A 21,116-nucleotide genomic window follows, 5' to 3' on the forward strand; every position below is an offset into this window, starting at 1 on the left:
GATGGCCGGAGAGTGTGTGTGTGTGTGTGTGTGTGTGTCTGTGTGTGCGCGCCTCACGTGCAGAGGTTCAAGTCATGGGTAATGAGACAACAAGCTTGGATAACAAGCAATAGACATCACAAAAGCGGTGGGTCATTATCACTCCACCGTCCTGGACTCAGCGGCCTCTTCCTTTCATTACTCCCCCCTTGTAACCCTCCGTCGCCCCAAAGAGAAGAGGTGAGGTTGGGGGGAGGGGCAAGGGGAGCAGATGGAAGAAGTGCGGATGTGCATTTTAAGTGAGAATGGGGTTTTATTTTAGGGCAGGTCGCTTCCTCCAACCATCGATCAAAGTCCGAGGACATCAGAGGAGCTCACAGGAAGTCTGACATTCTTGCATGTACAGGAATGTATACTGCACCGTAGGCACAGAGCGATAAACGCTTACAGTAACAGGGGGAGGTCGCTGGGTGTGGCTGCCAGACATTTTAGTTATAAATAGAAATAAAACGCGTATAATGAAGCCTGGTCACAGCACATTAATCGAGCACATTTTACCAGTGGCGTTACCTGCGGTGTGTTAGGATCAACTTGAAATATCTGAAAAAGTCAAATGGGAAATGTTTTTTAAATAAAAAATCAAAGCTGAAATTTTGTGTGTAACAAAAAAGTAAATAGCGCTTTTAAATAAATCCTTTAAATAATATTTTGTGCTGATGTGGTTTTTCCAAACTGATGTTCAAATACCTGCTTACAAATCCTGCTTATAGAATGAATTAATATCCAAAAACAATTTCATAAAAAAGAAAAAAGTTCAACTACTGGACGCATGACTAATTCAACCACTAGTCTGCCTGATCAGTCTCCACATCACACTTCTTCACTGTACGTTGCATACTGGACCGTGATTCGCTGCCATACTAGTTGCGATGTCACTAGAAGCTGCTCACGCGTACATGTGTTGAACTGAGATTTGAGGAGAGCACGGAGAAACGTTCCCCCTTCAGCAGACCAATGTCAAAAAAACAGCCTTCTAGTGTCACACGCACACACATCATTCTGCTCAAACATCCAAGTGGAGGAACAATAAGCAGTGGAGGACCTATGAATAAAATATGGAAAAATATATGAAAAATAAAAAAGTTAAAGCAGCAGTAACAAAAAGGGAAGTAAAAGCTGTTTTAATGTTTTAAAGATGTTTTACAAAAGGAGGGTTTTAACACTAAACTGAAGATGAAAGGAAGTTAAGTAGACAAAATGTTATCCTCCATGTATGCAGGTATTAAACCCTAACAATATTGAAATAAAGAAATACTAATTTCAATGGAGTTAAATAACAATATTTATGGTGGAAAACACTGGATATTTGCATGTTTTTCTGGGGGGGGGGGGGGGGGGCGAAGGTAAGCAGACCGCGAGCTCCATTTTACATTAAAAGACAACACACCCACTACTGGCACCCGTGAACCTGACCACTCCCCGGTCTCCGGGGCCGAGAAACAGCCCTCGGTGTCCGCTTGTGTTTCATCCCCGGGGCCAGTGGAGCATGACGGAGTGTTTCTCCGAATCGCAGGGGAAATGCCACACGCACGTCCCCAGAGCCGCTCTGTACTACTGGTGGGAGTGACTTGTAAATCATGCATGTCATCAAATGAACAAATGAAGGAGCACGTCCCTCATATCTGCCCCCTTTGTCTAACCCTAAAACTTCTGCAGGTGTACATGAACTCTTATCATACCTTCACGCTCAAATTGGCAAGTAAACACTTTTTCTTTTCCTCCTTCTGGCCACAACCACTTCTTCTCCCGTCCATCCACTTTTCAATCATTGCCCGTATTGATCATTGCATTTCTTACTGACCAGTGGTTTGTGTGGGTTCAGCATTTTCTCCTTCTGCTGGCTACAGTGCTGCCAACATTGTGAACTGCTCCAGACTCCAGATTTTTAGTCCTTCTTTGATCAAAAAGGGACATTTTTCTTTTCCTCACTGTGAGGACACGCTAGAAAGAACTGTCAGGTCATAATCTCACAGGACTCCTCTACGGTGGCCCACAGGGGGCAGTCCTTACACACCTGCCTGTCCATTTAAAATATATTAACACATTATATTATTATAAATGTCCCAAAATTGAAAGAAAACTGTCCGCTTTAGCTCTAAAGGATGTGCTCAGCACAGAGTGAGGTGGAATAATTACGAGGTTACCGCTCATATCCCAGCTACTTTCCCCCCCTTTCATTTTTAATTTCACGCATTTTATGCACTTTCAAGGGCAATTTCTGACCCCGCTTTTGCCCTGTCTCTACCTACTTTCATCTTTTCTGCCTCTACCTGTTTCATATGCCCCAGAAAGACAGGAGGGCAGACAGTCAGAAACAGATGAAAGATAGATAAAGATAGAAGCTGGCCCAGCTTCAGAAAACAACTAAGAAAATCCTCCTGCCTGCTCTCTGAGCTCCACTCACCAGATTTCTCTGCCTGCCTTTCCAGAATCCCTAATCTTGCCTGTTAACAACCTGCCAATAGGACCCGGCGTCCTCATGAATAAGCATATGGAGAGTGGAGCATGGCCCCACAGACATGACAGCCAGCCTAACCGTGGAACAGCGAGCACGCCTATAATGCATCCCCGGGGCTCGCCTCCGAGTCAGCCCATCACTTAGCGCTCGTCTCCTCTTCTTAAAAATGTCGCCGCCTTCAATCGGCAGGCTTATGATCTTTTAATAATGACGACAGGTAGCAAACGGCTGGAGTGTGCTGACAGCTGGTTAAGTGGCCGCGCTTTGGGGATGGGTGGGCAGCTTCGGAGAGAAATCAAAGCTGGGGCCCGGCTCTGCGGTCAGACAAACAGCTAATGCTGCCGGTGTCAGGGCTTGTTTTCCGCCTCTGATGTGATCAACTACGGCCTGTGTGGAGAAAATCTGCACGCAATACAAATTTCAGCCATAACAAGTGCCTCGCCCTGACAGAATTTCACTAGTTTAGAGTTTTAGATTCTCAAGTTTGGGACCCTGACAGGGAAGATTTGGGAGAGTCAGTGAAAAGGCCACATCGGTGCCGGCTATCAAAGAGCCGTGCCTGAACCCTGCTGAGGTAATGGTTCCTCTAACAGGATGTGGCTGCAGCCTCTCCTCAAACCCAGCCTCTACTGGAGCCAGACAGGTCAGGCCTCAGGGAGGGGGGGGGGCGAGCAAGTCCCTGACTGCTGCTGAAGACGTGCTCCACTTGCCTCCACCAGCTGCATCTGCCACAATCCTCCATCACTCCCTCTTGTCCATTCTAACTGCACCCCCCTGGAGCTGCAGAAGCTGCCACATGCACTCTGGGTGTGCGAGAGCAGCACTTCTGACAGGGTGACTGTGCCGATGCTGACCCAAGTGGAGCTGAACACCCCACCCCCCACTACCCCCCGGGCGTCAGTTACTCCAGCGCCACATACACAACAGTGCCGCCCGATGAGACAGTGAGACGAGATCACGCCTCCCTCCCTCCCTCCCCTCTGCCTCTCCTCGCCACCAAGCGCGCTTCTCTTTGCGACACGGGAACACCTTATGCATTATTGAAGACACTCTTCCTAAAAGGCTGCAAGCGCATTACTCTGCAGCCGCGGTGACATGTCTGGCTACTCAAAATGTCCACTTTAGCTCCAAACAAACGCGCTCACCCAGGTAGCTCCCGCGTGCTGGAAATACACGCAGGAAGAGCCACATGGCTTAAAGTGGCAGCCGCTAACAGACACACAAACGATGAGTCATTATTGCCTGTCAGTATTTCACAGGATGAGTGAAATAATATCAACTACTGAAACCATGAAGATGACGACTGACTGGGACTGGGAGGTGCAACTTTAACTCATCCAGTTGTAATGCTGAACTTCAAATGCACAGTGTGTTCACATCCACTCAGTATGTGCCTCAGCCATTAAGACACCATGTTTATGATGACAGTTATGAGCACAAACTTAAAAGAATAGGTACGATCCGATACAAGGCCGAGGTCAAATCGTGAGGGTCTTACAGATTATAATTATCATGAATAATATTATGACTGAAGAGCATGCACAGCCTCAGACTTTTGCGTAATAATAGCTGTGCTATACAGCAACAAAGGAGCATTGGAATCGAGCAAGTTGCATCAAATGATGCGCTAACGTGTGTGTAAAGAGCGCATGCAGCAAAACAAATCTGTTAACAGGCTGCTCGCATCATTAAAGCTAGGCCAACTGGCTGCAGCATGACACAAATGGGAATTATGCGTGATAGATAGGCAGCGATGAGGTCATAAGTTCCACAAGGGGGCGCCTCTAAAAATGACCTGAAGACATGCTGACAAGTTTAGGATGCATTCAAGGTTTCCTCCTTTATGAATATGAATAGTTCTTCCTGGTCGGAAGGCTTGGAAGTTGTTTATGCTGTTTAGAAGGAGAAGAGCCACAGCTGTCTGCCAACTCAGCCAGGAGTCACTTCCATAACCAGCTGCTTTAACGCAGGAGTGGAGAGCATATGATCCAACACACAAAAAGTAAACTTTAGCAGCAAAAGCAACACAAAAAAACTTACATTTCTTGTACGAGGTACTCCCTGTCCCCTCGCTCTTTTAACGCCGCTCAACAAGTTCAGAGCAGCAGAATGAACATGAATGAAGAAAGAAGCTCTTTAAGACGCGCTCCTTAACAGGAATGTGATGAGTACGCACGTCAGTCTCTGAGGAATCGCTGCGCGCACCATCTCTCACTCTTGTCTGGCGACCGAGGCGGCAGGAGAGGGAAAAAAAACGATCAAGAGGAGGATTTTCCTGCCACTCCAAAACAAATGAGTGATGGCCGTCCAGAGATGCTTCGGTCAGCACCGCGCCTGGCGTAAACGGGGGGGATTTCTGAGCAGGAGCTCCGGTGCCAAAGTGTCCATCATCCTCTCTCTCTCCAAGTGTCATTCCATCACGGAGTCAATCTGTGGCACAGCGATGTCCGCAGGAAGGAAAGAAAACCTCCACTTCTGCAAATGAAACTTTGACCTGCTGGCGTGCGTCCCTCCTGTTTATAATTCCTTCGTTTCCAAACAGTCCTGCTTGCGGATCTCTGCGCGAAATCTCGTCCCCACTCTCTCCTTCTTCTCCCGCGCTATGAATAGTCTTCAGCCACTCAACGGGGACACGGATCACACCAATTAGACTCGGCGGCTGAGAATATCCGCTGGCACCTTCTCCTTCCTGGTCGTTCTCCACCGGCACGGCGCAGCACCGACCGCCCAGACGGAGATGACGGGGATGATAGTGCGCTCCGAGGCTCTATTAGATGAGACGCACACTCAGCTTGTCCTCCACCCACCCCCACCCACCCGCGCACACCTATGGTTTCTCTCCCCCACCCTTCTAGTCCGTCTCCACTTTGCGTTCAACCCCTCACACACACACAAACACACAAACACACATCCACACACCGTCCCTCATTCGGGACCCGTTGGGAACTCGGGATGGAGGAGGATCGCCTTTAGTTGAACCTTTTCCACTCGATCGCGTTACATTATCCAAGAAACGCGCGCGTTAGTCTCAAAGGAATTATTGCATCCGGGTAAAATAGAAGGAAGAAAACCTCCGGCTCTCAGTTGACGGTTATAACTGGGCAGCCAAACTGCGTGTCCAAACATGTGTTATTTAAAGTGGTGAGACGTTTGTGCCAGCTCAGATGCCAAATTCGTTCTGAAATTCCGTTTTAGTAATCGTTACATGTACCTTGTAAAATAAATGCCACATTTGTATATTTGTGAATGGTGCGTAATTGTTGTCCAAAAAGTGATTTAACTCTATTGAGTAAAGAAAACCTTGGGTTTAGGTTTTCTATCATCGCCTCATTCAGTAAACTAGAACTCCAAACTGGAGGAAGTCGTCTAAATATAATAACTCAGGGAAAAGGAGTCACTGAAGCGCGAGGGTGCCGTTCCGGAAAATAAGAAACTGGCCGCTGATAATCGGGCAATAAAAAAAGTCATTATTAAAGGAAGAGGGTCTTTCATTTATTATAATGTCAATGCCAATCAAAACTCACAGATCTAACTCTCTAGAGGCGACGCGGCTTAACGTCATCTCAGCCTCATCCACAAAATAAAATCCCCTACGAGTTCAGTTTGATCGGGAGAGCACCGTCTTCTTCTTCTTCTTCTTCTTCTTCTCCTTATTCTTCTGCTCGCACCTTAATTGATTACCGCAAGGAGAGCGCGAGAGGGAGCGAGCAGACGTCAGGTCACGACACTTGGCGCACAGGTTAACCCCGCAGCGGGTCGACAAGCCTCTATGCGTCGAGAGCTGCGCGCAGCATAGGGCCCGGAGAGGCCCTATAATCTAGATCCCCCCCCCCCCTCCCCCCCCCCCCCCACGCACACACACCTGCACACTTCACCCCAACGTGTGCTGGGGCTTGTAACGTTCACCGTCAGAAAGAAAGCACAGAGAACGTGCGTCAAAGTCTCCTTGTGGCCAGACAGATTGTTTTTCAAAGATGAAATACAGATAAAAGATGGTTATCCAGCGTGATTAAAAAAAAAAAAATATATATATATATATGACAAGAGCGCTGCCTCCGTGTTATCCACAAATGACAAGAGAATCATGTGTGTTATTATCTGCACAGAGCATGACTAATTCATTTCAAATGGCTTAGGTGCCCATACCGCCTTGGAATCTGCGCGCTCACCGCGCGTCCACGAGTCCTTTACAGCCTCACAAATACATACAGGTGAGTTATGCACAAAAAAATGTAAGAGCACAGCCGTTCAGTCTAAGAAATAGAAGAGCTCTTTCCCTGACAAAGTCTGGAGACTACAACATTTAGGCTACACCTGATTTCCTTATCTTTTCTTTTGTGCTGCTTAGGACATTCCGACACATAGAAAAAGTGCCGAATGAAAGCAGACAAAGATAACCAGCAAAACAAATATTTAAAAAAATAACATCTGTTCTCAAAATCGTCGGCTCACTTTTCTCTCATCACGACGCACAATTTGGCCACCCACTCGGCGCGCGTCGTGGCGACGCTTCAAAAGTTTACGCGTCTCCGGGATTCGCTTGGAGAAGAACGGAATGAAAAAGAAAGCAGCTGCCGGAGCCTCTCACCTTGGTCTTCAGTGCTTCATACCGCCGAGGAACAGCCACCCGCGTCGCCTGTTGCAGCCAAATACATCCGCTTTAAAACGGGACATGTTAGCGCGGCGCAGGAAGGGGGGGGACTCGCCTCGTCTCCAGCCGCTCCCGGGGAATGGAGGAGAGCTCCCGGTGCCAGCGCAACGTCACTTCGAGCCGGACACACACGTGGAGACGACGGGAGAAAATGTGTAACGGTTCTTTTTTTTTTTGTTATATTTTAAAGTTGTTTAAAAATGAAGCGGAAGATTCCAAGTGGCTCCTGAGGAAGAGCCCGCGAGACAGCAGAGAGAGTGACTCACTGCTCTCAGACACAATGAGGCGCAGTCTCTGACGGCTGACTTTCACCTCAAGTTTATGTCTTTGCTGAATGAAGCCGTGGACAGAAAGCGGCTCTCACTTCTGCGGTTATAACACACTTTATAAACGGTTCCGTTCCGTTATAGCCTACAGCTCAAACACACTTTATTGTGACAAGTCACTGAGATCACTGAGCACATGTGACCGCCAGCATTGGTGGAAGGAATTTGTGTGAAATCTACTGGCATTAATTTAAATGTCAGGAAAGACTGCTGGTAGAACAATCCCCTAATGATGTAAAACCAGCAGCAGCAGCATGACACAGAGTGCAAAGGGGGCTAAATGCTTCACATGTACATTTTAAAACCACTCTCCCCGATCATCCGCTGGTTCTTTACAGTCCTTACTCAGAGGTCTAGCAATTGATTTGATGGCCATGTTTTACACTGCCACACATAGGGCCTTTAAAAGTCACATGAGGGAATTTATTAGGTGATCTGTGGAAATGGAACATTGCAGATCTTTGGTACAGCAGAAAACATGACCACCATGGAGGGTTAAAGGCAGGATATCAGACCTGATGGAGGCTATGGTTTTTATTTAGAAAGAAAAAAGATAGCGTGATGACCTCCAGCTGAGAGGGAGGCAGAGAGTACGTTTTGAAAGCTTGAAGGCAAATTGAGTTGATCGAGAAAACCAACCGAACCCCACAGACATGAAGTACAGGCACAGGGTCGCCTGGGTTTGCTTTGTCGGTGGAACAGTGGACAGGTTGAGGATACAGCCGAGGAGAGAGCTCTTCAAACAGCTGCCTCTCTCCTTCTGCAGCCCAAGGGCAAGCTGCCTACACATGGACCTCTCTTTTTATTTATTTCTAATTCACTCGGCGACAAGGAAGAGGAGTGCACAGTGGATATCTATAAGACAACATGTATTTCCCTCTTATTGACTCAACGCGGTGACGCGGTGTAATATGTTCACTCACAATACATTTTTTTTGAAGCTTGAAACTGCAGACTGTTGAGCAGTTTCCTGTCTCTTCTTCTCAAGGACTGAAAACAACAAGCTCAGTTTATTACAAGACGTATGTGTCAGACAAGATGCGCACACGGGGTCAGAGTGAAAGGACGATGCTTTTGAATGTGGAGGATTAGTCTCTCACACACACACACTGAGACGAAAATACACACACACATGCACACAAGACACGTGTGTCTTCGAATCAATCAGTGGGTTCAATAGATTGCTCTTTACTTGTGAGGCCGAAAATCACGTGGCCCCCTTTTTCCGATATCTCATCTCCACCCTTGTGTGTTGTTAAGTGCCTCTTTTTTTCCATTCTTGTCATATTTCACGATGGTTATTAGAAAATTGATGGGTAAAGCTGTTTTTGCACATCCCTGTCTGGCGGATGCCAGGCATAGAGATATTGGATTTTTTATTTATTTTTTTTTACTCCTGTTCAATGAAGGGTAATGTTGCCTCCGTCCGGAGGAGTGTGTGTGTGAGTGTGTTTGTGTGTGTGTTAGTAGAGGGGGTGGAGGGAGAGGGAGAGGGCAGGTTATTCATAAAGGAATATTGTGTTTAGGCCTCCGAACACTTTTAATGTGCTGAGATACCGCTGTGTCAATAAACTGAACCCGAGAGCGCAGGGAGCTGGGACGCTCTGACAGAAAGGTTCAGTCAGATGTGCAGAGCAGACAGCGGTAACCTCTAGCATCACCACGACAATGTAGAAGTCAGGGAGATGTACTTCAAGTATCATGGAATATTAGGACTGATGCTAATATGATGACATGACTGTTTACACTGAAGTATTTACTGGTGTTATTACACCATTGCATGTCTACTCTACAAAGTAGTATAGTCATTTAAACTGTAAAGTGGTGAGTTTTTGATTTGGGCAAATATATCAGCTGGTAGAAGCTCCTTGTACGCAATAGTGGTGGGTAAAAATAAAAGTGCTAAGTTATTCATATTTAAGTCCCAGAAACGCTGTATTAAACAGTCAGAATCTCATCTCACACTTCAGAGAGTCTTTATGTGGCCAAAAGAAAGGGATGTGTTTCCTGCGCAATGCACTTCTACTATCCAATCTTGACTCTGAGCATTTTGAATTCCTGCTTTGCGTGATAGCAACACATGCTTCTCCCATAAACTGCCTGTGAAACGCAAAGCATCCCAACTCCTCTCGGGAGGCGAGACACTCAGTGAGAGTCGGTACATACGCAGGGTTCACGTTGCAATATGGGACTGAATCAGGTCAGTCTCAGCACCTCTGTGCACCTGCTCCGTTTGGACTTTGTGTCGAAGGTTCATCACGCTTCATTTCAGCCCCGGCACCAACCCTAACCCCTCCAATCTGCCTCCCGCAGACCTCTGCTGCTTATCCAATCCTGCACGGTGTCCTAAACCCCATAACCCAACGCGCTCACATTGAAATATCATATTAGGTTATAAAACAATACCTGAGAAGAATTACATGGAGGCATAATCCAAAAAGTGCATGATTGAAAATGGATTAGCGGGTAGGAGGTGGGGGGGGGGGATGTGGCCACACAGTTTGGTGGATTTGTACTTTGCTCACAGGCTGAGAGCTGTCTGCCTCGGGATGATTGTGAATCGGGGCCATCCCGTTCAGATTTACGTGCCCCTGCGAGTGATTTGGGATTTACTTTCTTAACAGGCGCCGTCCAGATCTGTCCTTGTTGTACGCTGTGTGTCCGTCCGTGAAGTCGCGCCTCGGTGCTTTCGGCTGGATGCGTTTGTGATAGGCAGGGGCTTTTTTTTTTCTGGCCGAGATTGCAGCTCAGGGCTAGAATAAATACCGTTTCTCATTTAAATAAGAGCACTGTTTTCATAACCGTTGAGGAGAAATACAGGGACATGCCGTGGGACCGAGGTATTTCGGGGTTTAGCGGCATGCACAAGGGGTCAGTTCCTGTTGCTAACGATAATGATGACGGATGGTCTGGCCATGCAGGGCCTCAGGAAAAACGTCCAGCTCTCTGGGGGTTGGCCACCAAATTAGCTTTTGTCAATACCGCGCTCCCAAAACTGTCCTCACAGGATGTGCTGACATTGGTTACTGTAAGCGAGTGAGGGAATTGAATCCTATTGGCGTATTCATGGCGTCATTAGCATACGAGGATGAATGAGCGGCGGTGATTAGACACTGAGCCGGAGTCCAGTCAGGTTTCAGCGATCGAAAATGAGCTCTGCAGAATCGCGTACCCCCCCCCCCCCCCCCCACCGCCCATTCCCCAGTGTGGGCTATATGGACTGGGTAAACTGAGATTTTCCATCCACCCTGATTGGACATCTACATAAAAGGTGGCGCATTTCCCCTTTAATCTGGTCCCTGAAAACATCAACGGGAACAAATTACTGCAGGAATTCAAATGAGCTTCCAACACTGCCGACTCAAATCAAACTACATTGCATTATGGAGATTCACTTCTGTTATTTGAGTTCAAGGTGACAGCCAGCGAGGCATATCGCACGTGGAGGTGAAAGACCATGAGGTGTTTCCAAAAAAAAGCCAGATATTGTACTGTTTTTCTAAAGTCAAGTTGTTACTGTTACTTTGAAGATGACATCGAACAGACTCCTGTGATTTCCCGGGCGATTCAGTGGGAGCAGAACGGCTGTGGTCGACACAGATGTGGGGAGCTGTACACTGTGTTCCCATCGCTCTAGAGGCCGATGTCAACAGCAAACCCACATCGTAAAAAAACCCACATAACTGCATGTTGTGTGTGTCTTCGACTGAGGTTTACATTGTCACTTACATTATTGAGTTACTTGAAATCACTCCAGTGACCGCTGTAGTCTGTCAGCAATCCTCACTAATGCACCTGCTCAGTGTAAACACAAGTTGGAAACTGTGTACCACTGTGTTTCGCTATAATTACTGCTGGGGTTATACTGTACACCCGTTGTATGTGCACGCGTCTGCTGAGTGACTGCTGAGTGTGCGCAGATGCTCCCAGTGGTTGACTGTTATATATGAGTCTCTGCTTGGGCTGGTTCCTCCTCACCTGTGTACATAATGTATGGATATGAAACAAAAACAGTGCCCTGAGTTAGGACACAACGTACAGAGGGAGTCGAGACTGTCAGGGCGGACTGTGGGTGGATTCAGGTTGCTTTTATAGGACCTGGAAGGAGCGATCTTGGTCAGTGTGTCACTCTAGAAAGAGAGTTTAAACCCAACAAGACTTTTACCTGAATTCAAATACTTCCATTTACTTCTTTTAGATTTAGATTTGACAGTAAGAAAACAGCCTGCACATGTGTTGAGAAAAGATGATGCTGTCATCTAACTTTGCAGGCTGTTCTCATCCAGCATTGGTAGCCAACCTACAAAATGAATGCGCTGTAAGTCATATATGCCACAAAATCAATTGTTTCATGATCTTTTCCTAAACCTAACCAAGTCTTTTTTGCCTCAACCTTACTAAGTTGTGTTTTCTGTGACGTTGATTTTGAAAAGACTGTATGCCTGTAGCGAGTGGAACTTGACACGTGTTGCTGGGTTTTGTTTGGTAAGGGAAATGCACAAAACAAGAGTAACTTTTTCGTAACATGCAAACCGTTGTGTGAGGATACGTTTGAACTGAACTTGAGGGATAATGCAAAGTGCTCGGCATCAAAGCGACAGAGGAGACGAGACGTCCGGCATGAAGGCTGGCCGAACCAACATGGGAGAGCTGCATAACGGATCGACGGAAAAGGGTTGTGGAGGTCTTTGAATGAAAAGTCATTTCATTCCTACCACTAATCATAAATTTCATCGTCCAACGTGGGAACACAGGTTCTAAAGACAACTACCTGTATTGTGACTCCAGATCAGCGAGTCCTGGGCCGCGTTGTCTCTCGGTCTGAGTTCAAACACTGAAGAACGAGTCTTGAAATCAGTGAGATTAAGCACATCGTCTATTGATTGGCTGTGCGATACAAGGCAAATAATCCCATTTCAAGTTGCAGCACTCGTTTCTAATGGTTTCCAAACCGTCTCAGGCAGGGACGGATCACAATTAGTTTAGCATTCAGCAGACAAGAGTGGCCCTGCATGCGTGAGCGTGATTCTGGGTTTAACCGCGGCTGCATTTGACATTTCCATTCTCCGGACATCTTCCTCTGTGCTGTCTGCACAGTCACCTGCAGAAGGAGGCTGTGAGTGCACATTAGGCCAGCTGCAAGTGTAGAATTCAATTTGAATGAAAAGCGTACGACATTTCTTTTATTTTGTCTCTCCGACACAAAAGTGCTTCTTGGGCAACAAAGCGACTGAGAGAGCCACCTCCTACTGCAGAGCCCTTTCACAACAGAGCAACAAAAAAATCGGTTTGACATTTCACAACAAAAAAGCTGACCTTGTTCAGACGTGGTCACATCCGAGTCGCTCTCACTGCTCGACTTTTTGACAGAAAAAGAGTCGGTGCACATGTGTTACATATACAGAAACAGCTGCATCGTCTCTCAGTCGTAAACAATGTGAAGCTCCACGTTTTAAACGATTTTAAAACATTGTGTTTCATTAAAGCGCCCCTAAAAACTGGTCTGGTAGAAGTGGCAAAACAAGTGGGTTATTCCCATGTCTTCTTCCCTTTCCAACGTTTTCTCTGAAGCTCTATGGATCTCAAACACTGTTCATCTTACAGATTTGAACTCCCACAGACGTCTTATCACTCAGTTCTCAATATGTGCTTTTATCGACCATCAAAAGCACTTGTTAGTTTAGGCACAACGTGATGACTGTTAGTTACACGAGGAGCAATATGCAACTAGATACAAGTCCAGTGTGCTGTGAACAGAGGGAGCTATTGACAGGCTTCTGCTTTGTGTGATCTGACTGTCATCACATCACGAGTCTGATCGCTGCACCGTCTTCCGTTCGCAGCTGCTGTCACGTTACACTCAGCGTAACTGAGGATCTCCTGTCTGAAGGTGTTTGTTTTCCCAATCAGTCATCAGTGTTGAGGTGGTCATGATTGATTTCCCCATTAAGCTTCTTTTTTTTAAAGTACGTTCTCTACGTTTTAATGTCAAGTCGTTCCTTTTGCTTTTTCAATGAGGAACTAATGTCTCCGGCACTTTGACTCTAATGGAGTTAAAGTGGCAGATCTTCCACGTTAAGGAAAAAAAAAAAGGAGGGTCAAAGAAACCATAAAAAGACAGTGCAGATTTAACACTTCAGATTGAGGCTTTGATTTGGGCTTGGATAACCTTTTCCCTATTCATTATGACCATCACTAATAGTTCATCAGCTTGTTTTACGGCAGCGAGCAGTGTGTGTATTCTATCAGCTTTCTCCTCATTCACACAGTCACTTTTTTCTTTTTTTACTCTTCTTCATAGACTCTGAATTTTGCAATACAGTTCATCCAAAGAGGAAACCAGAGGCGAGACAGTTTGCAGCTGAAAATGGGACTCGGCCAACAATGCCTTTGATTTGTAGAGACTATACTGCAGTGTGGCTTCCTGTTCATTTCCAATGTGTTCATTACAGAGCGGGCGCACAAGTACCGGTGACACTGAAACCAATGAACACCATATTTCAAATGATGACGGGGTGTGAAAGATGGATGATCATGGAGCATTCTCTGGAATGTGTGTGTGTTTATTATCTGCTGTGTAATTAGAATGCAGAGAAGACTCATTCTCATGTTATGGCTTGAATTCAATGCGCACTGAGAAAGACTTCATCGGTCCACAGTATCTACTTTATACACACAAAGACTTCATCAACACATTGGCTTTGGTTTGACGTGGGAGTAACACAGTATTCCACAAAATACTATAACAATGCATCTACAGAAATAGTGATTGTTGGAAAAAAACTGTATAAAATGATCATTTAGGATTCATTATTGGATTTAAAGGAGCAGTACAGTAGTTTAGCAGGTCAATGCACATACTGACATGCTCATCGTATTAACAAATGATATCAGTTTTGATATAATTAGTATTTTTTTCAACTTAATGTCAGTTTTTTTTGCATACGTTTTTCTAACATCACAGTTGACTTATGCAATCATAAGTTTATAAAAAATAAAAATGAATATATTTAAAAATAATATTTTCTGAACATTTTGTTTAAATGTATTTGTATCCATTCAGCAAGGAACAATATAGTTATGGAGGCCCCTCTCATGTCAATGAAACCCAGCATCAACATGTTTATGATCACTATCAGTATTTTTAATGACCTCACATAAAAACATGTGTATTGTTATCTTGTTCATGACCTATCTCATAGATGCTAAAAGCTCGGTCATAATTAACCCAAAGAAAGGTGTTGCAGCTCTCCTGAATGAGGACAGTCCACTCTCAGTACAGGTTTAATATGAGTGTTTAAACGTGCAGGTGGAAAGTTAGAGATGAAAGAGCTGTACAAAAATAACGATCGTAACGTTATTAGATACTATGCATTCAGTCAGGACTCGTGACACATGAAACACTTCATTAGAGTCTGGTTCCCATTTGTTTAATGATGAACATAGCTAGTAAACAACTGTCTTTCAAACACATCGGCTCACCAAACTCTGCAATAGAATCCTCCAAAACCCAACCCCACTGACTGTACAGTGACTCTAGAATAATATAGAAAGTCAATCAATGATCGGTCCCCAGACAAGATGTTTGTGTTCAACAGTGGTGGGCCGTGAGGGTCTGCAAGGCCTTCTCTGCTGGCCTAGACAGAACCACAAAGTTATAGCTATTTTATAATTTAATATATTTTCTTCAATACACTACATGTATTATAATTTATAAAATTATTTTCCCCATTATCTTATTTTCTCATTGCACAGCTACTGTCTTCCTCAGTTGCTCTGCTTCCAGTGCAGCTTGTTTTAAGTAGAGCTTTTATCCAATCAGATTTCACCTCTGTGTCTCAAGGTAAGAAGAGAGGCCCGAGGCCTGCAGACTCACAAGTGCATCCCTGTGCAGTTTAAGTGAATGGGGACGATATTGTTGATTGTCATAGTGTTCAACCAATCAGATCTTTAGTTTGACATGTTGGGCGTATTCTTTGACGTGCCAGAGCCTGCTAGCTGGCCTACAACTACGTCAGCATTACGTGCAGCTCTGCAGTGAGGTGCAGCGTGTGCTGTGATTGGTCAGTGGGCGAGTACGTGACTATTGGAAAACAAAACCTAAGCAGAGGCTTAGTCGGAGTAGTAAGAGTTCAAATTGAAAGATATGGAAGCAATTATGAAATTTTTTGCATTTTGCCTGGTTTACATTTTTATTTTTTTTTTACCGAGCTTTGTTTTTTTAACACTCAATGGCTGAAGGAGGAAAAACGGATTTGTGAGTTGGGATTTAACCGTGTGATTAAACTCTTTGTCAACAAAGAAAGGAGGATGGAGTTTGTCTTTAAGTGAACAGCATTTGGTAAGTCAACTGCGTTTGTTTTTACATCTGCAGTAGCTTTAATATGCTTGTTTATATATTATCATTTGTACAACTTGTTTTTATGAAGATGGATTTTTGTTTGGTTTTATATGTGATAGGAACTATTGTTACATCCAATTTTGCACTGGGGACTAGGGTTGTCACGATACCAAAATTATGACTTCGATACGATACCTGCCATAAGTATCACGATACCCGATACTTACGATACCAGAATTCGATACAGTACCACAAATACGATACTGGTATATTTATCTATAATAGTAATAAATAAAACATCTGTACGGTTCCCTTTTTTACCAGCTTGTTCCTGCCCAGCTTTTTGAACACTTAACAAATGGCATTAATATTAATGTTTAACCTCTTCGCATCTTTTGAGCCTCTCTCATATTTCCGCTGGCTTTCAAACACAGCTGGAAGGGAACTCTGTCTTTGTGTTGTTGCTGACTCTGCTGGCATCTGTTTGACTGTCTGTGGGAGTGGGTGGATAAACAATGCTTAATTTACTTGCATAGTGAGTTTGATATTTTCACTTCATATCTTATCTTAATTCATGGAATAATTATTTTTCCTTAACTAAAAATAAAAAGAATTGGCTCAAGATCCACCCTCAGGCTCCACCAGCATGTAGCCATTTTGCATCAATTGTGTTTCATTTAGTACACTTTTGTGTGCATTGTGACCTCATGATCATATAGGCTTGTCCTCAAACTAGGCTAAGGCTACTCGTGTTAGGCTGTATATGGGTGAGTTTGGGGGTGTTCATGTTTATAATCACATTTGCTTACCTCTCGTTCTTTGAACTCTTTGAAAAGTTCGGGGTGTCTGTCTGAAAGGTGCTTTGCCATGTTAGAGGTGTTGCCTCCCTTGGTCTGTGCGGCTTTGAAACACGTTTTGTAGACGGGTCTCTGTATGTCAGTGGGGACCGTACACGGACCACCATTTCCGTTTTTTGGTTTGAAACGAAAAACGAGAATATCATGGTATTTCCGTATTGTCGTTTTTTCGACTGAACGGTAAAACAGACTATCAAAACGTACACGGACCCTTGATGCATGTCTCCCCTGCTATCACTCGCTGTGAGTGAGCGCTAGGCAGCCCCGCCCCCTTGCAGTCAATGCGTGCAGGCAGCATGACAGGGAGCGGAACAGTGAGTGCGCTCTGATCGCGCCTATTTTAATGAAGTATCGATACTAAAATATGCAAAATCGTATCATTTTAACGTACGGGTACCGCGCGGTACCTTTTTAGTATCGATACACCGTGCAACATTACTGGGGACATATTTAGCCGGTGTCAGTGTTGCCAACTTGGCGACTTTTTTTGTCAAAAGCTACTAGTGACAAATCTAGCGACTTTTCTGGTGTTGTTGGAGACTTTTCTGGTGTTTTGACTCTGACGTGAAAGCACATATTGTTCTACAGTTACTGTTGTGAATGAGCAGCGGGTGCTGCCATGAGCCGCCCCAAAGCACTCACAGGTGGACTCTCACAGCAGCCTCGAGCAGCAGTCAGAGGAGACACACTCTCGGCATATTCATTGTATCTGCACTCTGCAGTTAGTGTATTTATAGGTGTTGCGCTTCATTTTTATACGAAACAAATAATAACCGCAGCTGTGTTTAAGCTGCAGGACAGCAGTGAAGGCCCAGGTATAAAATGCACGACCCGCCACTGGTGTTCAATGAATGATGAGCGACAAATCTGTAAAATAGGCCATCAAACTATTATCTTTTATTAAAATATGAACGTTTTTAACATCAGCCACAATCAAGGGTAAGTGATTGTAGCTGATATTAAAAACTTTTATATTTTCACAACTCAGTCCGTTAGAGACAGCAAGAGATGCTCAGGAAGGAAATACTTTGTATATTATAGTCTTTGCTATTTAGCAGAATGCTGCATCACAATTACAACTTTGGATAAAGTCAGTTGTTTCTGGCAATCGGTGAGTGTGTGTCCTAACCAGAAATAATGAGCCAATTTAGTTCTGTTATGAAAAAGTGAAAACCAGCCAATGTAAAAACACCTCCTGCCTGACTGCAGCCAGTCCAAGTCAATATATCGCTCTGATCCTCATTTGAATGCAACATTTACATCAGATTCCGCACAATATGCATGATTAAATGGATTAGAATATCAGACGTCTGCAGCATGGCATTGAATTTATTCAACAACTTGTAAAACCTCAGATGAAACCTGCCTTCACTCGGCTTTACACAGCAGCACACACACACACACCTAAAACTGTTCATTAGTCCGGAGGAGACTTTATGCTTATTGTGATGGCCAAATATTGTTTCAAATGCTCTCTCAAAATGATTTATTATGTAAAAACAAGCATAAACCTTCACAAGCGTGTGTATGCAGAGGTGTCAGCTGAGGGCCCTTCATGCATTTGGCCGAATGAGACCTCATAGATGTTTAGGTCAGAACAGTCATCGCTCAGCTCCCTCCAAACCACAGTGAGCATCTCTGTGACGGATAATGAGACAAGGCCTTTGAGTGTGCTGCCTGGTGATTACACTGTGACACTGCATGTTGATGCCACACTAGGACTGGGCTTCACTGCTCCAGTCGGGGATGGAAAAGGTCTTGGACTGTCTTTTGTGCTCTCCTATCGTGTAGTCCACGTGGATGCATATGTGTCGGGCGCTTTCCTCCGAGGGGAACATGCTGATCTCTCCGGTGACCGCCGTGTCCTGCACCACGTCCACCGGAGCGTCGAGGTACAGCACCGCCTGCTTCCAGTGAGTCTCCGGCTTGAACGGCGACGTGGAGAGCACAAGCGGCTGCGGCTTGTCCGGGCACGGGAAAGTCACCGTGAAGTAGACGCAGAACGCGTTCACCGCCGCCGAGCCGAACGACTCGCACCGGAATTCGCCCTTCACCGACCGCAGCTGCTCCGTGGTGACCGAGTGCAGGTCGAGCTCGGCGAAGCGGGCCGGGTGGGAGAGCACGTCCTCGACGGTCACCGAGTTCACGGTGATGTCGGAGTTCATGATGCACCGGCCGGCAAAGTCGGACATGCAGGACATGTCGACGCCGTACTGGTCTTTGACGGTGTACCAGAAGTGTAAGCGGTCCTCCACCACCGGGTCGCTGATGGGCGCGATGTAGAGCTCGGCTTTGCTGGGCAGGATGACGCCGCCCGGCTTCAGCCACTTGTCGCGCGCGTAGAGGACCGAGTTGAGCATGGACTCGTGCAGAAGGGCATAGCCCATCCACTCGCTCACTATCACCTCCACCATCTCCGGTAGGTCCACCGTCTCCACCGTGCCTCGTATGACTTCAATTCTGTCCTCCATATTGTTCTGCTTCACTATTTTCACCGCCTGCTCGGCGATAGAACACGCTTCTACGGCGTAGACTTTCTTAGCACCGGCTTGGACACAGAAAATGCTCAACACGCCGGTTCCTGCGCCGACGTCCAGAACCACTTTTCCTCGTATGGACTCACTGTTCCTCAGTATGGCCATCCGGTACGTGTTGGTCCGCACGTGGTCCGCTATCATTTCCTCATGGATGGTCACATCGGTATAGCTGTCAAAGTACAGTCTCTCCTGCCGGGTTTTGTCCAATTTTCTTTTCTTAACGACATGAGACATCTTCTCGAGTCTAGGGGCTGCAAATGCATAGTGTTTTGTTGCTTCACTTCCGCGTTGTTAAATCTGGAACTTGTAGTTCCCCGCTGCGCACAATACGAGAGACACATATTCAAATAGACTACAATTCCCTCGACCAAGGGTCAGTGACGCAGCGGTGCTGCATTCACTGACAGGGGAGAAATGGTACATAGACTTTCTCTCTGGGTTTGGTGGCGAGTAATGACAGAAACGGCGCCTCTCCCTTCTTTTTCTAGTTTGCCAACTCAGTTTAAGATGTGGAACTTGCTTAATTATGCTTTTCTGGGGACGAATAAAGCCACCTGTAATAAATCCTCACAAATACCACCGGAAGTGTTGCCTTCTCTTTGAGAACAATAGGCCTACTTTGAAATTCCGTAACACAAATTATTTGACATTGAGAAACTCCCATTATTAATATTTCGTTATTATATGCCTTTATCAATTAATCTACTGTATATTACACTATTGTCCCTCTGTGTTCATTTTCATGAGGCTACAGTTAATTATTGGAGAAAATATTCCAAACTATTTGCACTCAGCTGTGGTTGAAGAAGATGTAAGGAATGGCTAGAATAACCATAACTACATGACGTTTTTTTTTACTTTATATTTAGTGTAAATAATACATATTAAAATTATAATTATTTTCCAGGCAAGACTTTGCACTGTGGGCCACGCAATGCTCAGCGCTTTATCTGATTCTTGATACAGTGTATTTTTGTCATATTGCCTTTGCAAGGTTTTACATTTCAGAGTAGGGAACCATATTTTCTCTGATGAAGGTCCTTTAGACCGAAAGCTAAAAAACTAAGTGTTCTCTGCATAGATTTAAGTGTGCGGAGATCTATTCTGCCGCATTTCTGAGTAAGGAAATCAACAGAGGCCATACATTATCTTCAGCAATTCACTCTCTATAATTAACATTCAACCATCTACAGTACACCTACTGAACAGTTTGTTGCACAACACAGCATGGCCATTACCAGTTCTGAGCTCTCCCCATAGTTATGGCAGGCAGCACACAGCTGCCTGTGTCTCAGCTCTCCTCTCCTCTCGGCAGTCCTGTGGGACCCTTTTGAACTTTGTTTCAGAGATCTTTGGCAAAAGATACCAGACAAACGAGCAGGAGCTGTATCCCATTTCATAAAGATGAGGGAAAAGAGAGATGGAAGCAGAGAGTTTGAGATGAGAAGTACAGCAAGATGCTGTATTTAGTTGTTTTCAAGACACGCTTTTAAAGCAAGAAGACAGCACAGGGAAATGCAGGAAATGTGAAATAATAGCATTGCGAAATAAGAAGAAAATATTGCTGGCAAATATGTGTGTGTGCTGGTTAGGTGGGTGTATGTGTGTGCGCATTCACAATTACACGCTTTTTCTAAATTTGGATCCAATGCTGCCTTTAAAGCACAAGCACCTCCTGGGAAAATGTGTGCATTTAATAATTCAGTCTTTTCAAAATGATATAGAGAATAAAAGCAGGGAAATAATTCTGCATGAACTGATATGTTTTCAGCTTGAGTAATGGAAACAGCAACCATCAAGGGGGAAATGAGCCATACCTCTGTAGTAAACACTGACTTGATATTCAAAGCTCCAGTTTTCCCTTTTGGTTATATTTGATTTATGTTAAACCAGCAACAGAATAACGC

General features: G+C 45.1%; 1 protein-coding gene across 1 annotated transcript; it reads right to left on the reverse strand.

Moving 5' to 3' along the window:
* Nucleotides 1-17,981: 17,981 nt before the first annotated feature.
* On the reverse strand, nt 17,982-19,477 carry prmt6 (protein arginine methyltransferase 6). The gene has a single exon (XM_076088922.1). The coding sequence runs from the start codon at nt 19,441-19,443 to the stop codon at nt 18,388-18,390; it is 1,056 nt and encodes a 351-aa protein (XP_075945037.1). The 5' UTR covers nt 19,444-19,477; the 3' UTR covers nt 17,982-18,387.
* Nucleotides 19,478-21,116: the final 1,639 nt, after the last annotated feature.

This window comes from Anarhichas minor, unplaced genomic scaffold, assembly GCF_050575085.1.
Source record: "Anarhichas minor isolate MPS153535 unplaced genomic scaffold, ASM5057508v1 ptg000001l, whole genome shotgun sequence".
NCBI lineage: Eukaryota > Metazoa > Chordata > Actinopteri > Perciformes > Anarhichadidae > Anarhichas > Anarhichas minor.